At 39.9% G+C, this 23331-nt stretch overlaps 2 protein-coding genes across 8 annotated transcripts in view; both read right to left on the reverse strand.

Moving 5' to 3' along the window:
• TMTC2 (transmembrane O-mannosyltransferase targeting cadherins 2) overlaps window positions 1-23331 on the reverse strand; it is a 481539-nt gene that overhangs the window by 351419 nt on the left and 106789 nt on the right. The window contains exon 1 of one of the 3 annotated variants that reach the window (XM_006189277.3): window positions 4880-5106. The exons of the other annotated variants lie outside the window; for them this stretch is intronic. Coding sequence (XP_006189339.1) covers window positions 4880-4962 — 83 coding nt within the window. The 5' untranslated portion in view covers window positions 4963-5106. Of the gene's footprint in view, window positions 1-4879; window positions 5107-23331 lie in introns of those variants that run through there. 3 annotated transcript variants of the gene reach the window in all.
• METTL25 (methyltransferase like 25) overlaps window positions 1-23331 on the reverse strand; it is a 348849-nt gene that overhangs the window by 142785 nt on the left and 182733 nt on the right. The window contains exons 13-16 of one of the 5 annotated variants that reach the window (XR_004324858.1): window positions 8853-8877; window positions 8035-8103; window positions 5809-5901; window positions 5389-5407 (exon numbers count right to left, since the gene is read on the reverse strand). The exons of 1 other annotated variant lie outside the window; for it this stretch is intronic. The gene's annotated coding sequence lies outside the window, so the exon portion shown is untranslated. Of the gene's footprint in view, window positions 1-5388; window positions 5408-5808; window positions 5902-6948; window positions 8104-8852; window positions 8878-23331 lie in introns of those variants that run through there. 3 more of the 5 variants (XR_004324859.1, XM_032493825.1, XM_032493826.1) reach the window with 3 other exon arrangements.

The following is a 23331-nucleotide window of genomic DNA, read 5'->3' on the forward strand; positions in this document are numbered from 1 at the left end:
TAGTGCACTGAACAGCCACAAAGAGATTAGGAAGACAAACTGCTCCTCATTCACGTTGGAATCCGAAAGGTTGTAGCTGTTTTAGAATTACAGCAGCAGGGAATTCAGTGTTACCGTAGGGGCACATTAGCACTGAAAAACTAAGTGCAGATGACGAGATGACGTAAGTGAATGATATGCAATGATACAGCCCCCCAAAATATAGTATATTTATACACAAAAACAACTAAGAGACGGATGGCTGGCAAGCGATTTTCCCTGTGGCATTTCGACTTGTCCGTTCAGTGCTTGTATTTGGGTCATTTGCTAGGATAAACCCCATGTGACAGGCTCAGTGGAGGTAAGGCAAAGTGGTCCATAAGCGCTTCGCCTAATTTTAATTTTAATTTACTGTTAAGAGATGTACTTGTTCAACTAGCAAAAAGAACCTTTTCTACATAGATTTGATTATATAGTCAAAACGGAGCTAAAAAATAAAATGTCATATAAAATAGTTCATAAGCTATAAATTGCACCTGCTGGCCTTTTTTTCAGTATATGATCAACTGGGAAGGAGATGAGAATAAAATAAACTCTTGTACACACTGGCTTCTTTCAATAAAGACCTAAAGAGACGACCTTTGATACAAAGCAAACGTCTCCCTTATTTACTTTGATTTTATAATAATTCTTTCTAAACATGCTTTTACTAAATACCAGACATACCTTCAATGGTTGAACATACTAGAATTTTAAGATAAGAATTCCTGGATTGGTCCAAGGTGAGTCTATTAGACCTTTTTAGAGAGAAGTTAGAGGGACTGAGCATTTCACAAGGGATTCTTATACCAGGTCAAAAACCCAAACTGACAATAACACTAAAAGACCAAGTAGAAGGTCTAGTTGAGTATCTTTAGGGGAACACACACACACACACACACACACACACACACACACACACACACTCACAGGTTTGTTTTTTTTTAAACTTGTCAGTATACCTTAAATCCTCCCTCCATTCCTTCATTTTAAATACTGTTAATCAAAATCTTTATGACTTTAAGGAAAGAAATCTTAACAAAGGTTTCTGTAAAAGCTGAGATTTACATTTATATCTGAACAAGTAACTGAACTAGAAATGTGCTACTGAGAGTTTGGGGTAGTTTTGATTCAAGAGCAGAAATTCCTGCTGTGGAGTTGGTTCTCCAAGTTTCACACAATTACTGCATCTCAATAACTAAGAAATCTAAAGGTAATGTTAATGGTCATGGTTGGATTTAACAACTGCAGAATGGGCAATAAGGAAAAAACTTTCCAAAGCAGCCACAAACCCATTTCCCACTTTCAAAAACTCAAATTGTCTTTTTTTTTTTTTAATAACCAATGCATTATTTTACTCACATGAGAATAAAAAGATGTATTCATTGCATTATCTTCTTATTCACTTGTTATCTATCGTAAGTGGCATGCCGTCAATTAGATGACATGTTCAAAATGAAATCAGACTAGAAAACAGTATTTACAGTTTACTTTTGTTGGTTTAAAGTAAACTGACTCCTCTTTCGGTATTATCTCTGTGCAAAACATAACAGGACTTTTAAAGAGGATGAAGGGAAAAGGATGCAATGGCTATCCTCAACAAATATGTAAGAGAGCAGAGAATTCAGGGTCAGCAAATTTTTTCCACTGACCTCAACATCAAATTTCTCCAGAAAATGAAAGGGTCCTTCAAGAAGTCACAGGCAACATGACTTAAAATTTGGCAAAGACAGCTTATTTATAATTTCAATTCTACTCCAACCACAATTTAAGATTCAATACAGTCATTACCAGATTGAAGGCAGGGGATGAAGCTGAAACCGTATATGCTTTTTCATTAGATATGGTGAATTCGACTCTTTTACCGTTTGTTTCATCACATCATAGCCATATTCTTAAGTTTAGCACAGGAACACTTGTAAAATAGTAAATTTTACTGTAGGGAAATTGATTTTGCTCTAAGAGTTTCAGATTACCCCTTAATCTCAACCAAGCTACATACAGCAAACGCTGAAAGTAATTATACATATAGTTCATAAAGTAAACTTGATCACTGTATTTAAAAGAAATGATAACTTTGAGAAGTACCACAGCAATAATGTTTAAGCTGAAGCAATAGAAAGCCCTCCTACAGTAAATGCCAGATTCTTCAGGGAAAATGCAGTCTTGACTTAGTTAAGCAAGTCAAGCGTAAGAGCCATCTCCCTCCTCGAGCTGCTGCCCTTTCCCTTCTAGCACTGCCCTCTCCCTCCAGACCCACATTTCACAAAAGGTTTGTTTTTTTTGGGGGGAGGGGTGCGGCGGGGAGCAGAATCCACATCCGCAGCTTAAAATTTTACTCTTGGGTCTTTGTCGTCTGAAATGGAGTGGTGGAAATAAACAGGTTATCATCCTCCTAAAGTTTCCACTTGACTCCCCAGCTCTTTCCCCCTTTCTCCCACCAGTGAGATAGAACATCTGTCTCGAAAGACACCACTTACAGTGCACCTTGGCACTGAATCACCTGAACATGCTATGCAGACCCCAAACAAGCTCCATGCTCCCATTAGTACACATTTCATAATTTCTAGGATACATAAAAAACAAGTTTGGTACCTGTAAGATTTCATACTCTTCAGAGTGGGTGACTACAGATGCAGTTCTGCTACTAAGAAAATTCGAGTCAAATACACTCTTCAAATTGTGGCTAAGTATAATTTATATTTACAGGCCTTCAACATCACATCGGTGTACAATGTCTATGTATCATATACTGAATATGCCAGCCATTAGATGATATGGTCAAATCGTCACATTAAATTCATCTACGTAGGTAGGTGTAAGTCAGAAATTTGGCACTCCATTCAATCTATATAGCAGGTAAAGAACTTATGACAATTGCCCACCCCCACCCCCGCAGCATTCAAAGCACAACTGACTTACCCTCACACTCACACCATTCTGCCCAAGTTACAAAGTCCCAACACTTCTGATAATAAAAGAACACAGAGTAAGCATTAAGTCTATAGAGAAAATGTACATGCAAATTTAGTTTAGTTCCAGCCTTAATCTGAATAGCTTTTTCTGACATGTATTTTTTTAAAGAAGGGACAACAATAAAGAAAAGCTATACCAGGAATGCTTGATTTAGCACCATGTTCTACAATAGTTACAGTATTACAGTAAATTCCTTTTTCTTATAAGCTCTAAATTACTGGTTTAAATTCTTACTTTTCAAACTGTCTCCAGCAGAACCAGTAACTGCCCAGACTCTTCCCTGAGCTCACTTTAGTGAAAAGTCATCCGTCTTTGGAAGCATGAGCTTTTCCTGCCAATGCTCAAGAAATAGCAGGTGCACAGTAACACAAAATTGGAGGGAACAGAAGCAGCTTACCTCACCCTTACACACACACCATTTATTTCTCAGAACATGCAGCACAGCTGCTGAAATCTGCATACTGCTTACAAGTTGAGAAAAAGTTTATGTCTAACAGTGACTTCCTATCAACTAGTCTCTGATAGACACTACATAAAATGCATTAAGAAGGGTTTTCTGGATGTTTTTGTATCTATGATCGGGGGATTTCATAAGAGACAAGACATGGGGTTGTGAACCAAGATTCGCTGACTTAAGGCATACATGCATGAACATGCTTTTAGCCGGACAGTGTGCTCATCAGAGAATACAGAATATGGCTAATTACCCCCGGGAACAGATTCTGCCTTCATCTCACCTCACAATCAACCACTTTGCTTAAGTTCACTCACTGCCTTGCCCTGACCCTGGGGAACCATTCACTTTCCAGAGTCCAGAGAGGCTGCTGAAAAGCTGTCAAAGTAAATCTGTGCTCACTTTTTGGATGGTTTAATTTCAATGGAGCATGAAACATCCCAGGACGGTTAATAAGTTAAGCCAGGCGTGCTGGTCTCCCTAATCTATTTTAATTATGCATCTGTTTTAATTGTACTCAGATTAAGTCACCGGAAAAGCACAAATTGTAATTTTCCCTAATGGCTATTGGAGCTTTTCATCAGTTTCTAAACATTAACAACGTTTAAAAAATAGGTGGAGAGACACGAGTACAACTGTGCCATTTTCCAGAAATCGATGCAGTTTCTTTGACAACACAGTTCAGGTCTCATTAGCCACCCAAACTAACCCAAGTGCAAAGACAGCTTCAGTCTCTAGGGGCATCTTCTTCCCCAATTAGCACAAGAGAATCGCTAACGTCTAGTATAAAACTCCCAAACAGAAAGGGAAGCTCAGGCTTTTACAGAGTGCCACTCCATCGACTGGTGAAGGAGGCGGGGGAGCGGGAGAGAGGAGCAGCACCGATCTCCTGGCTCAAAGTAAAGTGCACCAAACGTCAAAAGGGAAAGTTGAAGCAGAGTGCGATGTCTCCACTATTTTGGCAACTGTCAAACGTGTTTTAACCTCGGGAAATAAAAGTGTCCCATCAATAAAAGGAAACGCTACGGGGAAGATCTATTAGGGGGCGGGGAGCGGCTTCCTTCCAGTCCAGACGTAAAATCGCTCAATGTGCTTTTGTTGTACCAAGGAATACCTAAGACTTTTTAAAAATAAGCTCATTAAACAGTTTCCCAAATTGCTGTGATTTCCGCTAAGAAACTTAAGCGTCTGCCAAGAGCCGAGAAGGAAGGGGAAGGAACCTGCCGCAAACTAGGAACACAAACTCCCTCAGTCCTCCTAGTGCGTCCGCGTCCCCGGTATTTGCTTCAGGTGTTGATGTTTACGCGTCTCCTAAACCTTCAGGTGCTAGACTAGTTCCTCCAAGACACACTTCGAGGCTTAAAGCGGGAAGCTTCAGAGCCACCGCGGAGTCCCCAAGCAGCCCGTGACCCCTTCCTCTCACCCCCTTACCTGTCATCATAGCAGAAATCCGCACTCAGGGTGTTGAGATACAAGGCGAGCCCCAGAGCGCTGCTCACCAACTCTGCAATCATCTCTCCACCTCCTTTCCTCCGGCTTGGCTCTCAGAGCAAGGGCAGCAGCGGCAACAAAAAACAGAAGCATCAATCCCCACCTTCCGTCGCCTTCTCCTCCCAGCTTCACTTTTCCCTCGCTTCTCTACCCTCCCTTCCTTTCTCAGGTCCTTCCAATCCACTACTCTCCTCTTCCTCCTCGTGCCCGTCTCCGCAGCTCCTGCGTCCTTCCCGGGTGCGGGCTCACACGGCGCTCCCCATGCCCAGCACCGAAGAGCGGCGAGCGGCGTTCGGGCTCCGCGCCCCCCGGCGGATCTGTGCACAGGGCTGGTCCTTCGCGCAGCTCGTGCCGCCACCCTAACCCATGGCAGTGAGGGGCACCCTAGGTGAGGAGTGGGACTCAGAGGAGGTGGAAGAGTGCCGGATGGGGGCAGAGGGACCGGACCGAGCCGGGCTCTGGGACCAGCTGGAGGAAGAGAAAGAAGGGCGGGTGGGAGGGACGAAGCGAGCCGCCTTGCCTCGCCGCCTCCCGGGCGCACGGCTCCCGTGACGCTCGGGCGGACTCCGGCCGCCACAGCAGCTGCAGCGCATCCACTCTTTATTAGCTCCCTCCCGGCCCCAGCCCCTTCTCCAGTGAAGTGAGAAGCGGTGGCTGGAGACTCTAGAAGCTCCCGCGTGGGGTTCTCGGCGCTGCCCCCGCGCCTGCGTAGCCAACCCTCCATCCCGGGTTCGCCCAGCCCCTTTCTCCACCCAGGCCCGCCCCTACGGTTCCTCCCACAATACCCCCTGGGTTGGAGGCTCCTCCCACCCTCCACAGGGCTGGAGGCTCCTCCCAACCACTTCCCGCCCTCCCCTTGTTTCTTTCACCTTCGATTTCACTCTGGGAAGCCCCTGGGACCCAAGGGCGACGGCTGGAAGGCAGCCCAAAGGGGTAGCTGGAATGCGCCCTGGGCGGGGGAGCTGCAGGAGAAACGAGACCGAGGAGGATGCGGTCGCTCTCCCCGCTTCTGCCGGGCGGCGTCTGGCACCGGCTGGATCTCAACCCCGGCACTATGTGTGCCAGGCGCTGCCAGGCGTAAGTCCGGTCAGCTGGAGAGACTTATGGGGACCGGGAGGGGAAGAACAGGTTTGACGAGTGCTACAGTCTTGGTTGCCACAAATATACATGCGACCTGTCATACACCCTCGTGCGTGAGTCGAAATGCAGTGGGAGTAGGGGAATTGGAGAGCTTGAGGGGCATCTTAGGAGGCAGAGATTTCAGCTCTGAGCCTACCGTTGCCCCAAATGTCAATGGAAAGACGTGGGGCGGGCGGCGGATGTTCCCGCAATTAGGTTAAAAAGAAAGGATACCAAAAGAGGAAACAAAGATTCGCGCGCACATACATAAACACGCCGCAGGGGCGGGGGCTTTTCGTAGTTTCAAGGGGACTGTCAAACTGACCCCGAGAACACAGAGAAGAGAATACCGGTGCAACCCAGTACAGGCTATCCTTAAACCTAGGAAGGCGGGTAGCTAATGCCCTTTCCTTTACGCCTGGATGCAGGACTGGATGGAAGGCGCCCAACATGATGAAATACGGTGTAGAGGAATGGTCTGTGTAGAACGAGCCCTGGGTACTAAAGTTGCAAAACCAAAGAGGACTGTGGGCTGCCTGCCACACCTCCTCCTGGCTTGGCCCGCTTTCTGGCTGGGTAAGTGGCTCCCTAGGACCACGATGAACACTACTGCAGCGCCCTCTGCTGCATGGCAGCCACAATGCATCAAAAACAGACTTGTAGAGCGTTGACGACCCTCAACACCTCTCTGCCACCACACTCCAAAGGCAGCACCTAACCAGCAAGCTCTCCAAAACAGAGGCAAGAAATTGAGCCCCTTGGATGTCTGGCAGTGGTCTGAACAGCAAATACCATGGTTTGGGTGTCTGCAAAACAAAGTTCCATCTTTTCCTGAATTCACAAGGAAATCTATGTAGACATAAATGAAATGATGAATATTTATTATACCTATTATGCCACCACGATGGACCCATTTATGGGACCTGGGGAAAAACATAAATGCACATAAAAGAGTACTGTATCTTTAAAGGCAGGGACTGATCTTTTATCTTTTTTTTTTAACCCATAATCTCTGCTCACTGTCAAAATGTTTTTAAAATCGTATCAATTGGCCCATCAAGGTCCTCTGTCTCTGTCCCTCCATTGTACTTAAATGTTGATACTACATCCTAGAACACTGGAGGAAAGGCACCCTCTCTAGAATCTGATGCCTGAGTTGGTGTCCCTGCTCTGCAGCTATGAGACCTTTGGCCAATCATTTTACCTCTCTGTGCCTCAGTGTTCTCATCTATAAAACAGTGACGATAATACCTATCTATGGGTACTATTATTATGCAGATAAAAGTAGTTAACATGTTGGAAGCATCTCAAAGGATCCTAAATGCAATAGAGGTGTTAGTTGCTATTATTAACATTATTATTGTTGTTGTTGTTAGTATTATTATTCTCTCCAACTTCCTCCTATCCTTTTAGTTGTTGACTAAAAATATAGATGTTTACTTCCAAAACATACACCATTACATCCACACTGCTCCAGTCCTAGTCCGAGCTACCCATGTTTCCTGCATGGATGAACGCAGAAGACTTCTAAGTTGTCTCCTTCCTTCTCCTCCTGCAATCCCCACCCCCTCTCACCCACAGTCATAATTTCAGGTATTAGACAGAAGATTCTTTGGAAATCCTACAATCTCTCTGCCAAAAAATGTTCAATGACTTCCTGTCGCACATAGACTAAAACTCGAATTCTTAACCATGGCCAGCCAGACCTTCATCTGACCCTGACTGCCTCTCTCCTGAGTCAGTGTGCTCCAGCAAAACACATCCTTCTCCCCTGGAATTTACACTTTTCCTCCTCTCTTATGCAGTGCTTCTCCCCAGCCCTTCTCCAGTTTGTTCCCAACGTTCAAGTCTTAGTTCGAATGTCATTGCCTCAGGAGGGCTTTCCCAGATTTTATCATGTAGCCCCTCCCTCGTGGATCTCTGTCCCATCAGCTGCATCATTTTCTTCGTAGTATGCTTCCAGTATCTGCACTCACCAGAATGGCAGCTCCAAGAGGGCAGGGGCCTCCTCAGTCTTGTTTTCTGTGTGATACCTACGTAAACATCTGGGCAGGGAGAAGGGGAAAAGTTGACAATAAATAAAGAAATGTGCTTCGCAGAAACTGTAAAATAACTGAAAATCCACCCATTTTTATCATGAGAGAATAGGGTAAACTGATTTGTGGTCGACAGTGAAGTATTAACAAAGGAGGAGAGGGAGGAAGTAGGTTAAAAATTCTTAAGATTGCATCAGCTTTGCAGGAAAGTGATGGTGGGAAGTCCAGACAGCTCTCTTCAATAATGAAGAGGACTGAGAGGCATAAAAGTGTGAGAGGGGTTTGACTTCAGCCTGCTAAAAGCTTGTAAGCACTTTCCAGAGCTGTCTCCATTTTCAAGGCTCCAACAGTTCTAAAGAAATCTTGCTAGCCTCCTCCCCCACCTCCTCCTTGTCTCCTCTCCCCACCCCCAAATCCTCTGAATTAGAAGCACAGGGGACTGTGAGAAATGCCACAAAGTGGCATATCTTGCCATCCCTGATGAATGGAAGGCTGAAAATCCAGCTGTGTTTGAGAAATCCAGTTGCTTTTAACAAATTTTCCTACTATAATTTAACGTGGGTCTCACTATTCTTCCAGTGCATTAAGCCTTGGTCTCTTTCAGACTGTTCTCCAAGCAGCCAATGCCTGCATTTTCTCCCTGCCTGGAACAACTTTGGTGTGGGAAAATCAGATTAAAGATGTAAATGTCATCACTATCCTGGGAGATCAATTCAAACCTGAGGGCACTGCTTTTTAATTTATTAAGGTGTACTTACCCATCGGGAGATTGCTGCATGGGTTCTGAAAAAAATATATATATATATATTTCCCTCACTATTTAAAGCTACTGTTGCTCTGCACAGATGAAGGAAATCAGGCTGGCTGGCTTGAGTTTTCTACCTCAGACACAAGACTGGCCAAAAAAGTGCTAAGCCCTTATTTTCCCCAAGTAGGTTCCACACATCTGCTACCTCACCACTTCCTCAATGAATTATTTTTTTATAGTCGCCCCGACCTACCCGGCATTTGTTCTGCATTCCCAGCCCTTTATTGTATAATTCATACCTTTGCAGTGCCAGTCCCTTGGGGTAAAGGTTTCCTTATTTGCCTAAGACATTTTTAGTTTATTGTGCAATACCATCTTCCCTTTGGGTGTTGCATAAATATTAACTAAAACTCCACATATGGTCTTGGTCATCATTTCTATTTGTCCTAATGTAACTTCTCTTTGAACAGTTCGTTGGGAAAATGTGCCAAGGGTGAGATGTGGCACATAAATTCTCCTGCTGCCTAGAATGCCTTTTAAAATGCCCACAGATTTGGTTATTTATTAACAGAAGATTTGCACCTCTTCCTTGCTCTCTCAATTCTAAAATTGTCCCAGGCCAAAGTAATTACGATCGCCCATATGTTTGGTGAAAAGGTATCCAGAAATCTCCTGCTAAAATCTTAACAGATTGACTAGGAAGCAGAAGCATACTAGCCCAGCAGGTGGAACTGCGTGTTTAGGGAGGTCAGAACAGAGCTCTCTGCTGCGGAACTCATAAGCTCTGGGCTTTACTCAGGAAATAACCCTGTGGGAGAAAAACGGCAGAGCATGGATGAAATGTGGGTCAGGGAGCTGACAGAGGCACCCGGGCTGCTTGGTTAACTAGTGACAGTAAAGGCATCGGCTACACATGTTACCTTTAGATGGTTCCCAGCATCCCTTAAAATGCTGCCCTGTGGACATTACATATGTAACATCGCTTTATCCCCAAACTTGTGATCCATTAGGAATATAATTAGGACAATGCAGCCACAGAAAGAGATCCTGTCACCTGTCACAAACCCAGGGCTATTAAGAACCAACTACTACTACAACGATGATCATTTTAAGAATCTCGGAAGCTCCCAGCTTCCAATTCAGAGGATGAAGAGATGCAGGAGGGGGAGGAGTGTAGAAATAACATGTTAATAACTAGATATGGATAATTGCAGAGATGTTGAGGCTAATGATAGAATTCAGAAACTCAATCAAGAAAAGCAAAGACAGCCTCCTTCCTAGAATCCCTCTGAATGCATTCCCATGTACTGATATAAACAGTGATCAAAAATATTTGAACAGCTTGAAGAATTGCATTGAATCTTGGGTAACACAGTTGTGATAAATCTCAGATTCTGGAAAATTAATGATAAAGAGTAGAAAGATGATTAGTTTCGATGTGGACATTAGGTAAATTAACCAATTTTTCATGAATGTTGCCTTGATGTTCAGACCAACATGGACCCTTTAAAGCCAGCATTGTCCAGTAGAAATTTCTGCAAAGGTGATTTTATATCTGTCCTCCCCAGTGTATTAGCCATCAGCTACACATCACTATTGAGCACTTAAAATACAGCTAGTGGGACTGAAGAACTGAATTTTAAATTGCGTTTAATTTTAATTAATTTTAATTTCAATAGCGACATTGGTTAGTGGCTACCACATTGGACAACGCAATGAGTTCACGTCAAAACCAGTTGTCTACTCCTCGCAGTGGTCAAAGCTTTAGTCCCGAACCTCATGCTCTGATCAGCTCCATACCCACGTGCCACCTGTTTTTATTTAAGAAACAGCTACTAGCTGTTGAACACTTTGTAGGCATTAGGCATTTGATTGAGCAAAATCTATATTCATGATTGCATCTAACCCTCACAATCGCCCTGGGAGATAAGAGATAGGTACCATTACGACCATATTTTACAAATAAGGAAATGGAGGCTCAGGAAATTGTCCGTGGTCTTACAGCCTCTAAGTAGTGGACCTAACATTTGAATGTATGTCTTTTAACTTCAAAATTCTACCTTTAACCACTACTCAGTATAGCCTAGTTGCTCCTTCTCCCATTCAAAAGTCCACGTCTGCATTAGGATCTATTTCAGGAAAGAGAATTCCTGGCTGCAGCCAAGGTGCCTTGATTAAATTCACATTCTTCCTCCTCCACTGTCCCTCAGATGATTCAGGATAAAATACTGTGGAAGTCTTTCTTGGTCTACCATTTTTGCCTAATTTTTCCCAAATATGGCACAGACACCTGCAAAGACTGCACTCTAATCTGCAGTAAAAATTCTCCCTCATAAAATACACACATATACCATATATTTTTAAGAATAAATGTATTCAAAGCAGACATAGACTTTTTCCTAAGGTAATCCACACCATCTATAAGAAAAATAACTGGGATAAGCGTAATGAAAACTCCAACACAATAATGAAAGTATCAATGCAAATTAAAATTTGGAAAACTAAATAAAGCATTTATAAAAGTGACTTAATATTATGTTTAAAACCCCACTACAAATTTGCACCTCGTAAAGCCTATTTAATCCAGTTATTATTCCTATTCAATGATTAGAAAGTCTATTTGCAGTTTGGCCTAGTCATCCAATAATAACTGACCAAAAGTCAATTCGTTTAGAACTTTTGCAATAGATTTAATTTGCCCATTTGAATGAATGAATATCTTAAAATTTGTGATACTTTATTTAATAATTACAAATGAATGACCTATTTATGGCCTTACATATAGACTTCCACCATCCTATAGTTTTCTTCCCAAATGCTCTTTATCTTCTTCATCTTTTTTTCTGTCCTTTTCAATCTGATCTTTCATTTTTTTCATATTTTGCTCCTACCAAAAGATTTAAATCTTGGTGCACAAAACAACAAAGTTACTCTCCCACATGTGAAGATCTTGCCCTGAGATACACAAACTAGTAAGAAAACAGGTTGTCTGCAGTGGTAGATTTGAAGGAAAGACATTTATTTTCTTGGCAGTCAGTTCCAGAGAGTAGGTCCTTGGATTCAAGTCGACAAATGATGAAGACATTGAATTCAGCAATTCCAAGCTGAGCACCAACGTGAACCTGGGGCAGGAACTTCTTGTTCCTCTAAACCTCTTCCCTGGAGTTAATCACATGCCAGCGCTAGGCTAGAAGGTTATGATCCATTACCTCGGGTAATTTTGGCCAAGTGTCTCCCCTGATTTATATTGCAAACACGTGACGCCGGCAACTACTGATCTGCTTTCTGTCAAATAGATGGGTAGATATGCATTTCCTAGAATTTTACATAAATGGAAATAATACTACATACTTTTCAGGGGTAAGAGTTACCTTCTTTCACTAAGTGTAATTATTTTGAAATTCTTTCACTTTTTGTGTGTATTAATAGTTCATTTTTTTTATCTTTGAGTCATATTCTATTTGTATGGCTATACCACAATTTTTTTATCCACAGATCTGTTGATGAGCATTTGAATTGTTTCCAGCTTTTGGCTACTATAGACAAAGCTGCTGTGATCGATATAACATTTCTCATTTTTCCCTGGTTCCTGTTCTATCGTCAGTTTTACTTTTGGGAGGTTTCAGAACAAGACAACATCTTTGGAAACATCTTACAGTGTTTAAACTTCTGCTGTAAATCACTGGTTCTCAGCAAACAGCATATACCCTGTTCTGTAGTCAGTTTTAACCTTTCAGCTAACAGGAACTACAGACCTGTCTCCGGGCTATTGCACCAGGCCACCTGCTTACAGAAGCAGGCCACAAAAATACCCAGTGGAGATGAGTTGATAATGACCAAAGGGATTTTTGAGTTGCAAGTCAAGGTATCGATCATCTTTACATCTTGTCAGAAAGGAATCAAATATGCACTATATTTCCAATTTATTTCAGTTGTGGTTTTTGTATCCCTAATGGATCAAGCACTAGACAACTGCCTGGTTGACCCATTTTTTTTAACCTGGCTCTGGGGACAGGAGCCAATTCCTTTGCCCAAAGAGCACAACTAAATGCCAAGCGTACAGATGTCCACATGTATGCCTTTACCCTGTTGAATACGCTGTTTTCTTCTAATCCTTCCTCCCTGTCTCCCTTACTGTCTCTCTTACCCACTGCCAAATTATATAGGGTTTCTGATGTAGGGACAGAGAGAAAAAGGCATTTGTATTCACTGAGCCTCTACTATGTAGCAGCACTATGCTAAGTATTTAAAATACACTATGCAACTTAGTTCTCACAGGAGTCTGACCAGATGGGTTTTATTACTGTCTTTTCACAAATGACAAAACTGAGGGTCAAAGATGTTAAGAAACTTGTGCTAAATGGCACAACTAGTAAGTGACAACCCAGGATTCTACATCACGTCTGTTTTGTTCCATTTTAAATTTTATACAATGTCCATCTCATTAACAATATTGAGAGCCATCTTCAAAATAAAGTGACTTTTTTCAGATTCTGACTTCTTTAAACCCTTTGTAAGATGATGAAGAACAGCTTTGGGGAGGACTTCAAAGTGTCATCTTTGCTCTGCTGATATTTTTATAAAATCATGGAATCAAAGGCATGAGCCATACAAATGCAGCCATGTTTAGGTTTTATATAAACAAAAAAGGAGTCAAGTCCAAATGGCTACTGAAATTTGGCAGAATATGCAGAATTTGGAATATAAAAAATAGAAATACTAGTGTCAGTGAATTTCTGCAGAGAACACCAAGAAGCTCACATGTCTGCTTGCAAATGACATACCCAATAAGGGGCTAATATCCAAAATATACAAAGAACTCATACAACTCAACATCAAAAAAACCAAATGACCTAATTAAAACATGGGCAGAGGCTCTGAATAGACATTTTTTCAAAGAAGATATACAGATGGGCAACAGGCACATAAAAAGGTGCTCAGCATCACTAATCATCAAGGAAATGCAAATGGAAACCATGGTGAGATGTCACCTCATGCCTGTCAGAATGGCTGTCATCAAGAAAACAACAAATAACAGATATTGGCCAGGATGCCCTCTGCACTGTTGGTGGGAATGCAAATTGGTGCCTACGTGATGAGAAATAGTAAGAACATTCCTCAAAAAATTAAAAATATAACTACCATGCTATCTAGCAATTCCTAGGTATTTATTCAAAGAAAACAAACATACTAATTAGAAAAGATATACGCACCCCCATTATCACTGCAGCATTATTTACAATAACCAAGATATGGAAGCAACCTAAGTGCCATCAACAGATGAATGAAGAAAGTGTGGTGTGTGTGAGTATACACACACACAATAGAATATTACTTAGCCATAAAAAAGAATGAAATCTTGCCATTTGGAACAACATGGGTGGACACAGAGGGCATTACACTAAGTGAAATAAGTTGGACTGATAAAGACAAATACAGTATGATTTCACTTATATGTGAAATCTAAAAAAAATGAAACAAATGAACAAACATAACAAAACAGAAACAGAATCATAGATTCAGAAACAAACAGTTGGTTTCTAGAGGAGAGGGACCCGGGGGAGGAGAGAAAGAGGCGAGGGAGATTAAGAAGTACACATTTCCAGTTGCAAACCAAATGAGTCACGGATATGAAATGCATACTGTGGGAAATATAGTCAATAATTATATAGTATCTTTGTGTGGTGAAAGATGATAACTAGACTTATTGTGGTGATCATTTTGAAACATACAGAAATACCAAACTACTAAGTCATGTAATGGGAACTAACATAGTATTGTAGATCAATTATACTTCACAAACAAACAAACTCATAGAAAGAGATCAGATTTATGGTTACCGGAGACAGAGGGTGGAGGGAGGGGGATCTGGGTGAAGGCAGTCGAAAGATACAAACTTCCAGATACAAGATAAATAAGTACTAGGGATGTAATGCTGAACATGATAAATATAATTAACACTGTATGTTATATATGACAGTTGTTAAGAGAGTCAATCGTAAGAATTCTCATCACAAGGAAAATTGTTTTTGTATTTAATTTTGTATCTATATAGATGATGAATGTTCAGTAAACTTACTGTAATAATCATCTCATGATATATATAAGACAAATCATTATGTTGTATACCTTAAACATACACAATGCTGTATGTCATTTATATCTGAAAAAAAATAGAAGAAAAAAATTTTAAAGAAAAAGAAGCCAAGATTCAGGCAAATAATGGACTAACTCTTACTGCTGAAAGTTTTATCTCCCAATCTAGTATTGAGAGCCAAGGGGGAGATGCCGCTCTGCACAGACAGACATCAAGAAGTACTTTTTAAAACTATTTTATAGATAGAGAAAAATTAGCCTTTTACCTTGAGGCCAGATGCAGAGATTACAGAGTATAATGTATACACAAAGATGTCCTAATTACATTTCCTATCTCTTCATCTTACTAAAATTAACCCTTAAAATTATTTTTATAACAGAAACCCCAGATAACAAAGAAGTCAAAACTGGCCATTCATTCTTGGAAAGCGTTTAAAAGTTCTGGAAACAATTATTCAGTAAAAGCAACTCAAAATTTAAAAAAAATCCTTAATAATATGTATAGATACTTTTGAAAAACTCTGGAACTGTATAATATTAAATAAAAGTGATTCATTCATCAAACTTGATGCTGTGAGTGGTCCTGGGGGATGGGAGGAGGGGGAGATGGGGAGTTCCTATTCACCAGATACAGGGTTTCAGTCATGCAAGGTGAAAACATCTTAGAGATCTGCTGTCCTATAATGTACACGTAATTAACAATACTATATGTACCCTTAAAAATTGTTAAGAGAGTAAATTTCATGTTACATGTTTTTTTACTACGGTTAGAAAGAAAGTGATGCTGGAAATCAACTTTCAGTGATAATTAATGAACACTTGCAGTGTACCTCTTGTAATGCCATTTCACATTATCAGATATTAATGGAATTAAGTTACTATTCATCTATGTATGTTTTTTAAAGTTACCCTACAAAATGCACTTTTAAAATACACATTATGGCATATTTCTGTAGTATTAATGCTTATTTCAATAATGACTGTTGGTAGAATAATTTCAGCAAAATACATCATGTATGTAAAGGAAGACTGATTTGTTGTTTGTATTATAGGAAATAAATTGAAACTAGAGTTAAAGTCAAAGTGTTTGCCTGAATATCAGCAAAATAAAGCTTCCACCAAAGCAGTTTCCTAGGAGAGGTCATTCCCTATCTCAGACCAGTCAGAGGAGCTAAAATGTTATTTAAGATAGGAACTTTTTGGGAAAAGCATCAATAAAAATAGTTTCTACTTCCTATGATTCACTAATTGCCACTTACTATTAAAGTGCAGAGTCCCCAAATCTAAGTGGCTCCTGTGTCATAGAAAGAAAAAGGCTTTGGAATGTGAAAGTCAGTAAGAACAGGCAAATATTCCACTATCCTCACCAGTCCCTTGAAATCCAAGCTCCAAATCCAAAGCTCTTTTCTTTGAAATCTCGTATAGCATCAGTATTACTGACAGCATTGAAAGCCATCTTTAGAATGTGAAGTAATCTAGAATTACTTTCCGGGATTTGAAAGAATATGCCTTGGCTTTCTTTGAAAATCTTGTGTTCAGAAATTTTGTGACCCATGGGTCAGCTTAGTTTCGTAATAGACATAAGTTTTTATACTTAATACTAAAAGGCAGTACCCAGTTTTAGTTATTCAACATTGTTGTAAAAACTATTCATATTAAGATAATTGCAGTCATAGGGCCCTGGATTGACTTATAGGGAACAGCAGTTTCAAGAGTCTTAAGATGTATATTAAATATTTTACAAAATTGATTTTATGATATACATCCACCTAAAACAAATTAATGAAAATTTACATAATGTTTTAATTCAAAATTTACCCATAAAAATCAGCTCAAAATGTCATCATAGTTAAATTAAACTTCACCAATATATTGGACCTCTAGATTAAAACCATAATAAATAATTTCCCCAACAATGCCACATATGCACTTTAAAAAAATATGGCATGCCATGGCACTATTTTAAAATTATTCCGCCCATGTCTTCTTGAGCTCCATTCAATGCTAATCACAAATGCCCTTTCCATTCAGATTCAACCTCAACCAAAATCAGAAACAGTTCTCACTATGGCAGAAAATACAACTGCATCATCAGCAAGTGGAAGGGACCCGGGGTCCACATGCTTCCTGAGTCACCCTCACTGTTCGCCTACTGAATCAATGCTTTCCCCCTCACCCTGGTTGTGTGGGTTGAATCTATGTATATATACAGACATCTGTTTTGGTTTTCTCTCATCATTTCAAAACCCATCTGGATGGAGAGTTTTTCCCTGCACCTAAGCCCACTTGGCTGGAGCTCTGACATCCTGCCTAGCTTTGACAGGCTTGTCAATGGAGGCTGAGCTCTGTTACCTGGACCCTCCCGCTACTCAAGGAGGTTCTGCTATGTATCATTTGAAACCACAGTTCCATCCATCTCTTGACTTCTAGTGTAGCCTGATGCCTACGGACTCCTTTGGATGTGTTCCCACTGAGCAGATTGAGTCTCCTCCAATAGCCATACCTGCTGGAATCAAGCCCCAGTCCATCCAACATCTTTGGACTCTGTATGTTGGATAAGAGAGTCCCCTCATGAAGTCACCCAACAGCAGGGCGAGTTTTTTGTTTCACAGTAACTGCTTTTTCATCACCCTCAATCTTGTTGCGTTGTTTAGGTCCCAGTGTGCCTTGCTTGCTTACATATTGCCACTCATGATTCTGTCCGTTCTCACAAATTACTGTGATAGTCTCAACTGTTGCACATAGCAGCTGGACTATTATGAAACATTGAACAATTCATTTCTTTTAAATTTATTTTTGTAGGTCTAGTAATAAAATGTGGTACTGATTCTTTACACTGGCAACTACATGGACCTTAAATGGTAGGATTACTAACTGATTTATTTTTATAAAATTCTTTCATGAGATTTATTTAAAGAATTTTAATTTCAAGCATTTATATTTACTAATTATACTTTGTATTTTCCCTATGAATATTTTAGAAGAAATATAATTTATTTCAAAACCAACATAATTTATCTTTATATTTTTTACATAAATTTGTTTTTTTGATGAAAATATATTCATATTTTTTATACTTTGAATATAATTACATATTTAGTTCCTTAGATCATTACTGTTATCAGAAAACAAATTATGCAAAAATCTTGATTTCAGAGACATAATTAATGAGTTTGCTGAGACGAAACATGGATGGGAGAAAATAAATTGTATAGAAAACATAAAATAATGTATATATTATGGTTGTTTATTCTATGACTTATCAAGACATCACTGGCCTATCAACTGAATGCCCAACATGAATAACAATAATTAAATTCATTCAGCTCTGGCAATTTGCCAAATTTCAGTCATAAGAAAAAACAGGTTTTCACATATTTTCCAATTCTGTTGCTAAGAAAGTACATTTGTCACAGGAGAAGAACTGTTTGCTTGATTTAAAAGGTAGATGATATGTGTTTATACTCCATTTATACTCTTGCCTAGGGCTTCGCAAATGTTAGGGGCAGCCCTAAGTTCCATTTTATGTCACAAGAACTGGAAAATAATATGTATTTAAAATAGAGTAACAGAACTTTGCCCCTAACTTCTCTGAGCTGTGGTTGTTGCTGTTATTTGTTTTTGTTAGTGGAGGCAAAAGTGGTATTCTACATCCTAGAGTAGGGCTTATGTGAACCTCTGATTACTGATGTTAAGAGGTATTTTGAACAGCTTCCTAAAGAATGTCACAGAAATACTCATTTGTTTTGCCTGATTCTTCTACAGAATACACTATTTCATGTGAGAAGATGATTTCACTTCATGGGTAGGTCTCCTGTACTTAAATCAAAGACACACTGCAACTTGTGAGGACGTGATGCAGGTGGAGGGGTTATATGTGTGTCATAGTCTGTGTCTCTTCATTTCTTGGCAGCTTCTTTGTCCTGTAGAGGGGAAACTTAAGGAATAGCTGAAATCTGTTTCTTATCATCATATTTTCCAGAGAATGGAGCAAGTTCTCTTGTCAACTGTTGGCTCCGTATCCACCTCTGCCGTTCGTGCTATAAGATTTCCCCTGAGGTAAAAACACTGAAAGACAGCTTTATTCCTTTCGCGTTCCAGTCCTTTGCATAGCACCTGCTCCATAAATGCCCATCACTTGAGTAGGGTTGTAAGTGGTCCAGTTATCAACTAGTCTGTTTTAAAATTTTAATTTGTAAAACAAAAATACTCTATTTATTCTTTTCACCATACTATAACCCGACAATTTTATCTGTCCTGTTGTTTAGCTTTCCCTGTGTATTCTGCATACATCTGGTTTTATAAGCTATGAAAATGGCTGTATGCAAAACATACATTTTCAGGAGATGGCGTTCCTATATCGTGCAAGGCACTTTTGAACAACTGAAAAATCCTAAACCATGGCGAGTCAGTATGAGAGACAGTACTTGAGGTGATGGTGACATGGTGCAGGGACATGTCTCTTTCTCTAAAAAGAAGTGTTACCTGCAATACTCTGGCCACATTCCCAGATCAATGGTATGCTGCCTGTCTAAATTCTGCAGTTTCAACTACATTCACTGTCCTAACGTACGTCCTGTCAGGAATGGTTGTGTTGATGTGCCCGCTGAAACAACTGTTGCATCTGATGTGTGAGACGCTGTGATCAGGAGAGGAAAGGGATTCTCCCATACAATGCCAGCACAGAAGTCAGAGATTTGCCAAATAAATAAATAAATAAATAAAAAATAATAATTCTTTTGAGGTATTCCCGACTGTTCTTCATATATTTAAATATATTCCTTCATGCTACCACAACTCGTTTATTAATTTTCAAAAGACATCCTGGTTATACTTATTTTGAACTTTCAAGATTTCCCAGACATTTCCATTAGAATAGTCAGACTGACTCCTTGTGGTGATTCCACTGACGACGGGTGGCTTTTGTCAGTTGTGTTGTGTATATAAAAACGGCACCACAAAAAACCATCAGTTGACCCCTTTTTGTTAGCATGGTGCTATTTTACCTAATATATGGTTCCTGCCTTTAGGAATACCAAAAATGGTGTTTCCAAATGGGTATTTTGATCACAAAATCATCTTTATGGTTTTTCTTTAAATAATAAAATGGATTTGTCTATTTTTCCACTTCCAGGCAGAGAAGAAATAAGAACCAGGCTCTGAACACAGTTAAGTATGCAGATTGTTTGACCTTTTCCTCTACTTCTATGCTGAGCATAAAGATTTTTAAAAAATTCAAACAGCCTGAGAATATCCAAGTAGATTGAAAAAAAGAAACACAGAAATTTGCTTCTCTTACTATGGTTAAAGGCAAATTCCCAAAGTTGTGCTGGCACCCAGTGGTTGCATAGTAAGTGCTTGCTGGACTGAAGTGCTGTACCCTTTCCCTGCGTTTATCTCTATGAGAGGCAGTTTAAAATAAAGTATCAATTTAAGAATTGATTTTTTGTTGTTGTTAAAAAAAGAAGTGGCTTCTATGATAAAATTCAACTAAACAGCATATGTTAAATCATTAACTCTATTAGAAAGTGATGAGCACAAACACTGGAAAGAAATATGCTATAGTTATTTATATTTAATAACTTACTTATACACAGTCTCTCTATTTTTTTTTTTTTTGAGTTACTAAAATGAAACCATAAACCATGGGGCAACTCATTCCTTTTCTCTACCACCAGATGCACATAAAAGAACTATTGCTTGCGAAGAGGATGCTTGTTATTCTCGACATGATCATCAAGAAACAGATGGAGAGTGATTATAAGGTCTATGTGCTGCTGATTGTTTTAAAGCAAGTAAACGTTAATCTGTATTCTCTGAGTTTGGGTTCGTAAACAGTGATCACTTGGAATGAGGAAGATACAACTTCAGAAAATTATCACAGATATAAAATCATATCTGGAGGTTAGGCCTATTTAGCTCAGTTACACAAATCTCGGTGGAAGTGGACCGTTGTTGAAGTATCTGTAGGAAAGGTCTCAAAGTTCTTGTATAACGTAGAATTCATTTGCTAATTCAACCCACCGTGTGGTTAGGGATGTTTTGAGTACATTCTATTTACATGATGCTGGCGATGTAAAGATGAGTATGACATAGCACAGTTCCCACCATCATGCAAAAACATGCAAAACCGAGGGGCTACCATTACCCTTCTGACGGTCTGCCATGGGTGGCACCCTTAAGCCAAGCGTCTAAGAACACAGGAACTTGGTCAGTAGCTGTCCGATAGGTGACTACTCTGCAGAAGTTATGGTGATGCCCCCTCAGGAGGGTTCAAAGGACTGATGGAAATTCATTATTTTGGCCCTTTGACATTTAAACCCCTCAGTCCTCTTACTCTTCAGTCATATTTTGGCATTCTCTCCTTCCCTCAGGTGCAGACTTCTCTCCTCTTACAATGGTCCATCACACTTGGCATAAATCTCTCTCCCTTCTTCTCTCTCCCTCTAATGCTATTTTAGTAGAATAAGAATCTTAGTTCCCCCAAGCAAGGTGTGTAGGGAACATCAGGTTGTTAAATTAATTTAAATAAAAAAGAAACTTAACTGGAGTCCTATCACACCGGGTTGTTTGGAGATTAAACTGCAATCATTTGATGGGTAACTGCTCTCTCCCCTGGATGCTCTGGAGTGGCCCGTGGCTCAGGTGTCTGACTGAAATGGAAGGGGAGCCCTTTGTATTCAACCTGACATGGTTGCTGCAGGCAAGTCTCATCGCCTAAACCCATGGGAGCCCTTGAAGTTCGCCAGCCTTTCTGCTATGCTTGGGGCCTAAGAATCTCTTTGGCACCAACATTTCAGAACCAAATATTCAGACTTCCAGGATCAACAATGCTTTCTTTTTAAGATCTTGTCACTTCCTTTAGGTACTGCAAGGGAGTGGGTTCAAAATGTCAGAGTCCCCACTCATCCCCTAAGACTTTAATCTTAGATAACAAATATTTTAATTTATGAGTTTAGACAGGAAGTGGGAATTCTCTTCAGATACTTTTGTATTTGCTGAGCCCCATGGATCCTCTTATGACAAGGGAGTCTAAAGGCCCTGGTTAACTTCTTAGATCTGGGAAAGGGATAGAAAATTATAAAGAACAAAACATGATATCTCATAGTCATTATGATTCTCTCTCTCTCTTTCTCTGAGGACTTAATTGTCTGCTTCTTCTGGTTTCTTTTTCTTTCTTTTAATGTAATGATCAAATGCTTGCTACAGGCCAACCTCACAGAAATCTTTAGAGATCAATATTATTAATTCCATCTGAGAGTTGAAGAAACTGCATGACAGAAAAGATAAATAAAATAGCAGAGCTGAAATCTGAAATTGTGTCTGTTTACTAATTTAAGAGGAAGCATATTTAAATGGAAAGAAATTTCTAATATTGGACTAGACCCCCCTCATTGCTGCCCAAGCTCTTACAAAGTGGGTGATCCTGACAAAGCTCCTTAACCTCTTAGATCCCTAGTTTGCTATCTAGAAATTGATGTACTTGCTCACAGACTTTATTTGGTTGTTAACTGAGATCATGGACGATAAACTACTTTACGAAGGTGGAAGCACTGTACAAATGTCAGACACTTGGATCGTTCTACAATGTTATGGCTCCACAAGCTACACATCCCAGGTGATCAGTTAGCCAATGAGCTGACTGAGATCTCCCCAGGAAACCAGCAAAAGAGAATCTGTGCATAGAATAACAGGAAACTGATTCTAAGAGGCGAGGAGATTAGAAAGATTCTCCAGAGCATTGGAAAGTTTGACCCAGAAGAAAGTAACAGGTTTACCTGGAAGATTGAAGTTATGTTAATTCTTTAGGCAGAGTAAGAAAAGCATTAAAAATCATATTCAGTGATCTCAGACTACTAAAGATACAAGAAATAGTCTCTAAGCATAGACAACCATCAATTAAGAAATAAACAGAAACCAAGTGGAGAACCATCTGTGAAGCATTTATGTACATTAAATTCAAATTTAAAAATCTAAGCATTCTGAAAGAACAAGTTATAGATTACAAGTGAGACTAGAACGGCCGTATGTGTTGTGACTAAAGACAAAACAAGACACAAACAAAAAATTTAGGCCCCAAATTGAGGGTAAAAACTGGAAAATATGTAATATTTTCTATTTTTATCACATCTAGCATGGACCAGGCACAGTACAAGGTGAACCTGAAAGTCAGTGTTAGACGACCATTGATATAACTGTTCCTTTTGCATTCAGTCCATTTGAGACATTGTAGACAGAGTCAGAGAACAACAAGACCTTTTTACTAGTAATAATAATTGTTCATTTTTACTGAGCATTTACTAAGTGCTTTACAGGGATTAATTAAGCTAATCTTCTAACAGTGCTTTGAGGAAATCTCTGTATTTATTCCCATTTCACAGATGGGAAAATAG

This window comes from Camelus ferus, chromosome 12 (assembly GCF_009834535.1).
Source record: "Camelus ferus isolate YT-003-E chromosome 12, BCGSAC_Cfer_1.0, whole genome shotgun sequence".
Lineage (NCBI taxonomy): Eukaryota > Metazoa > Chordata > Mammalia > Artiodactyla > Camelidae > Camelus > Camelus ferus.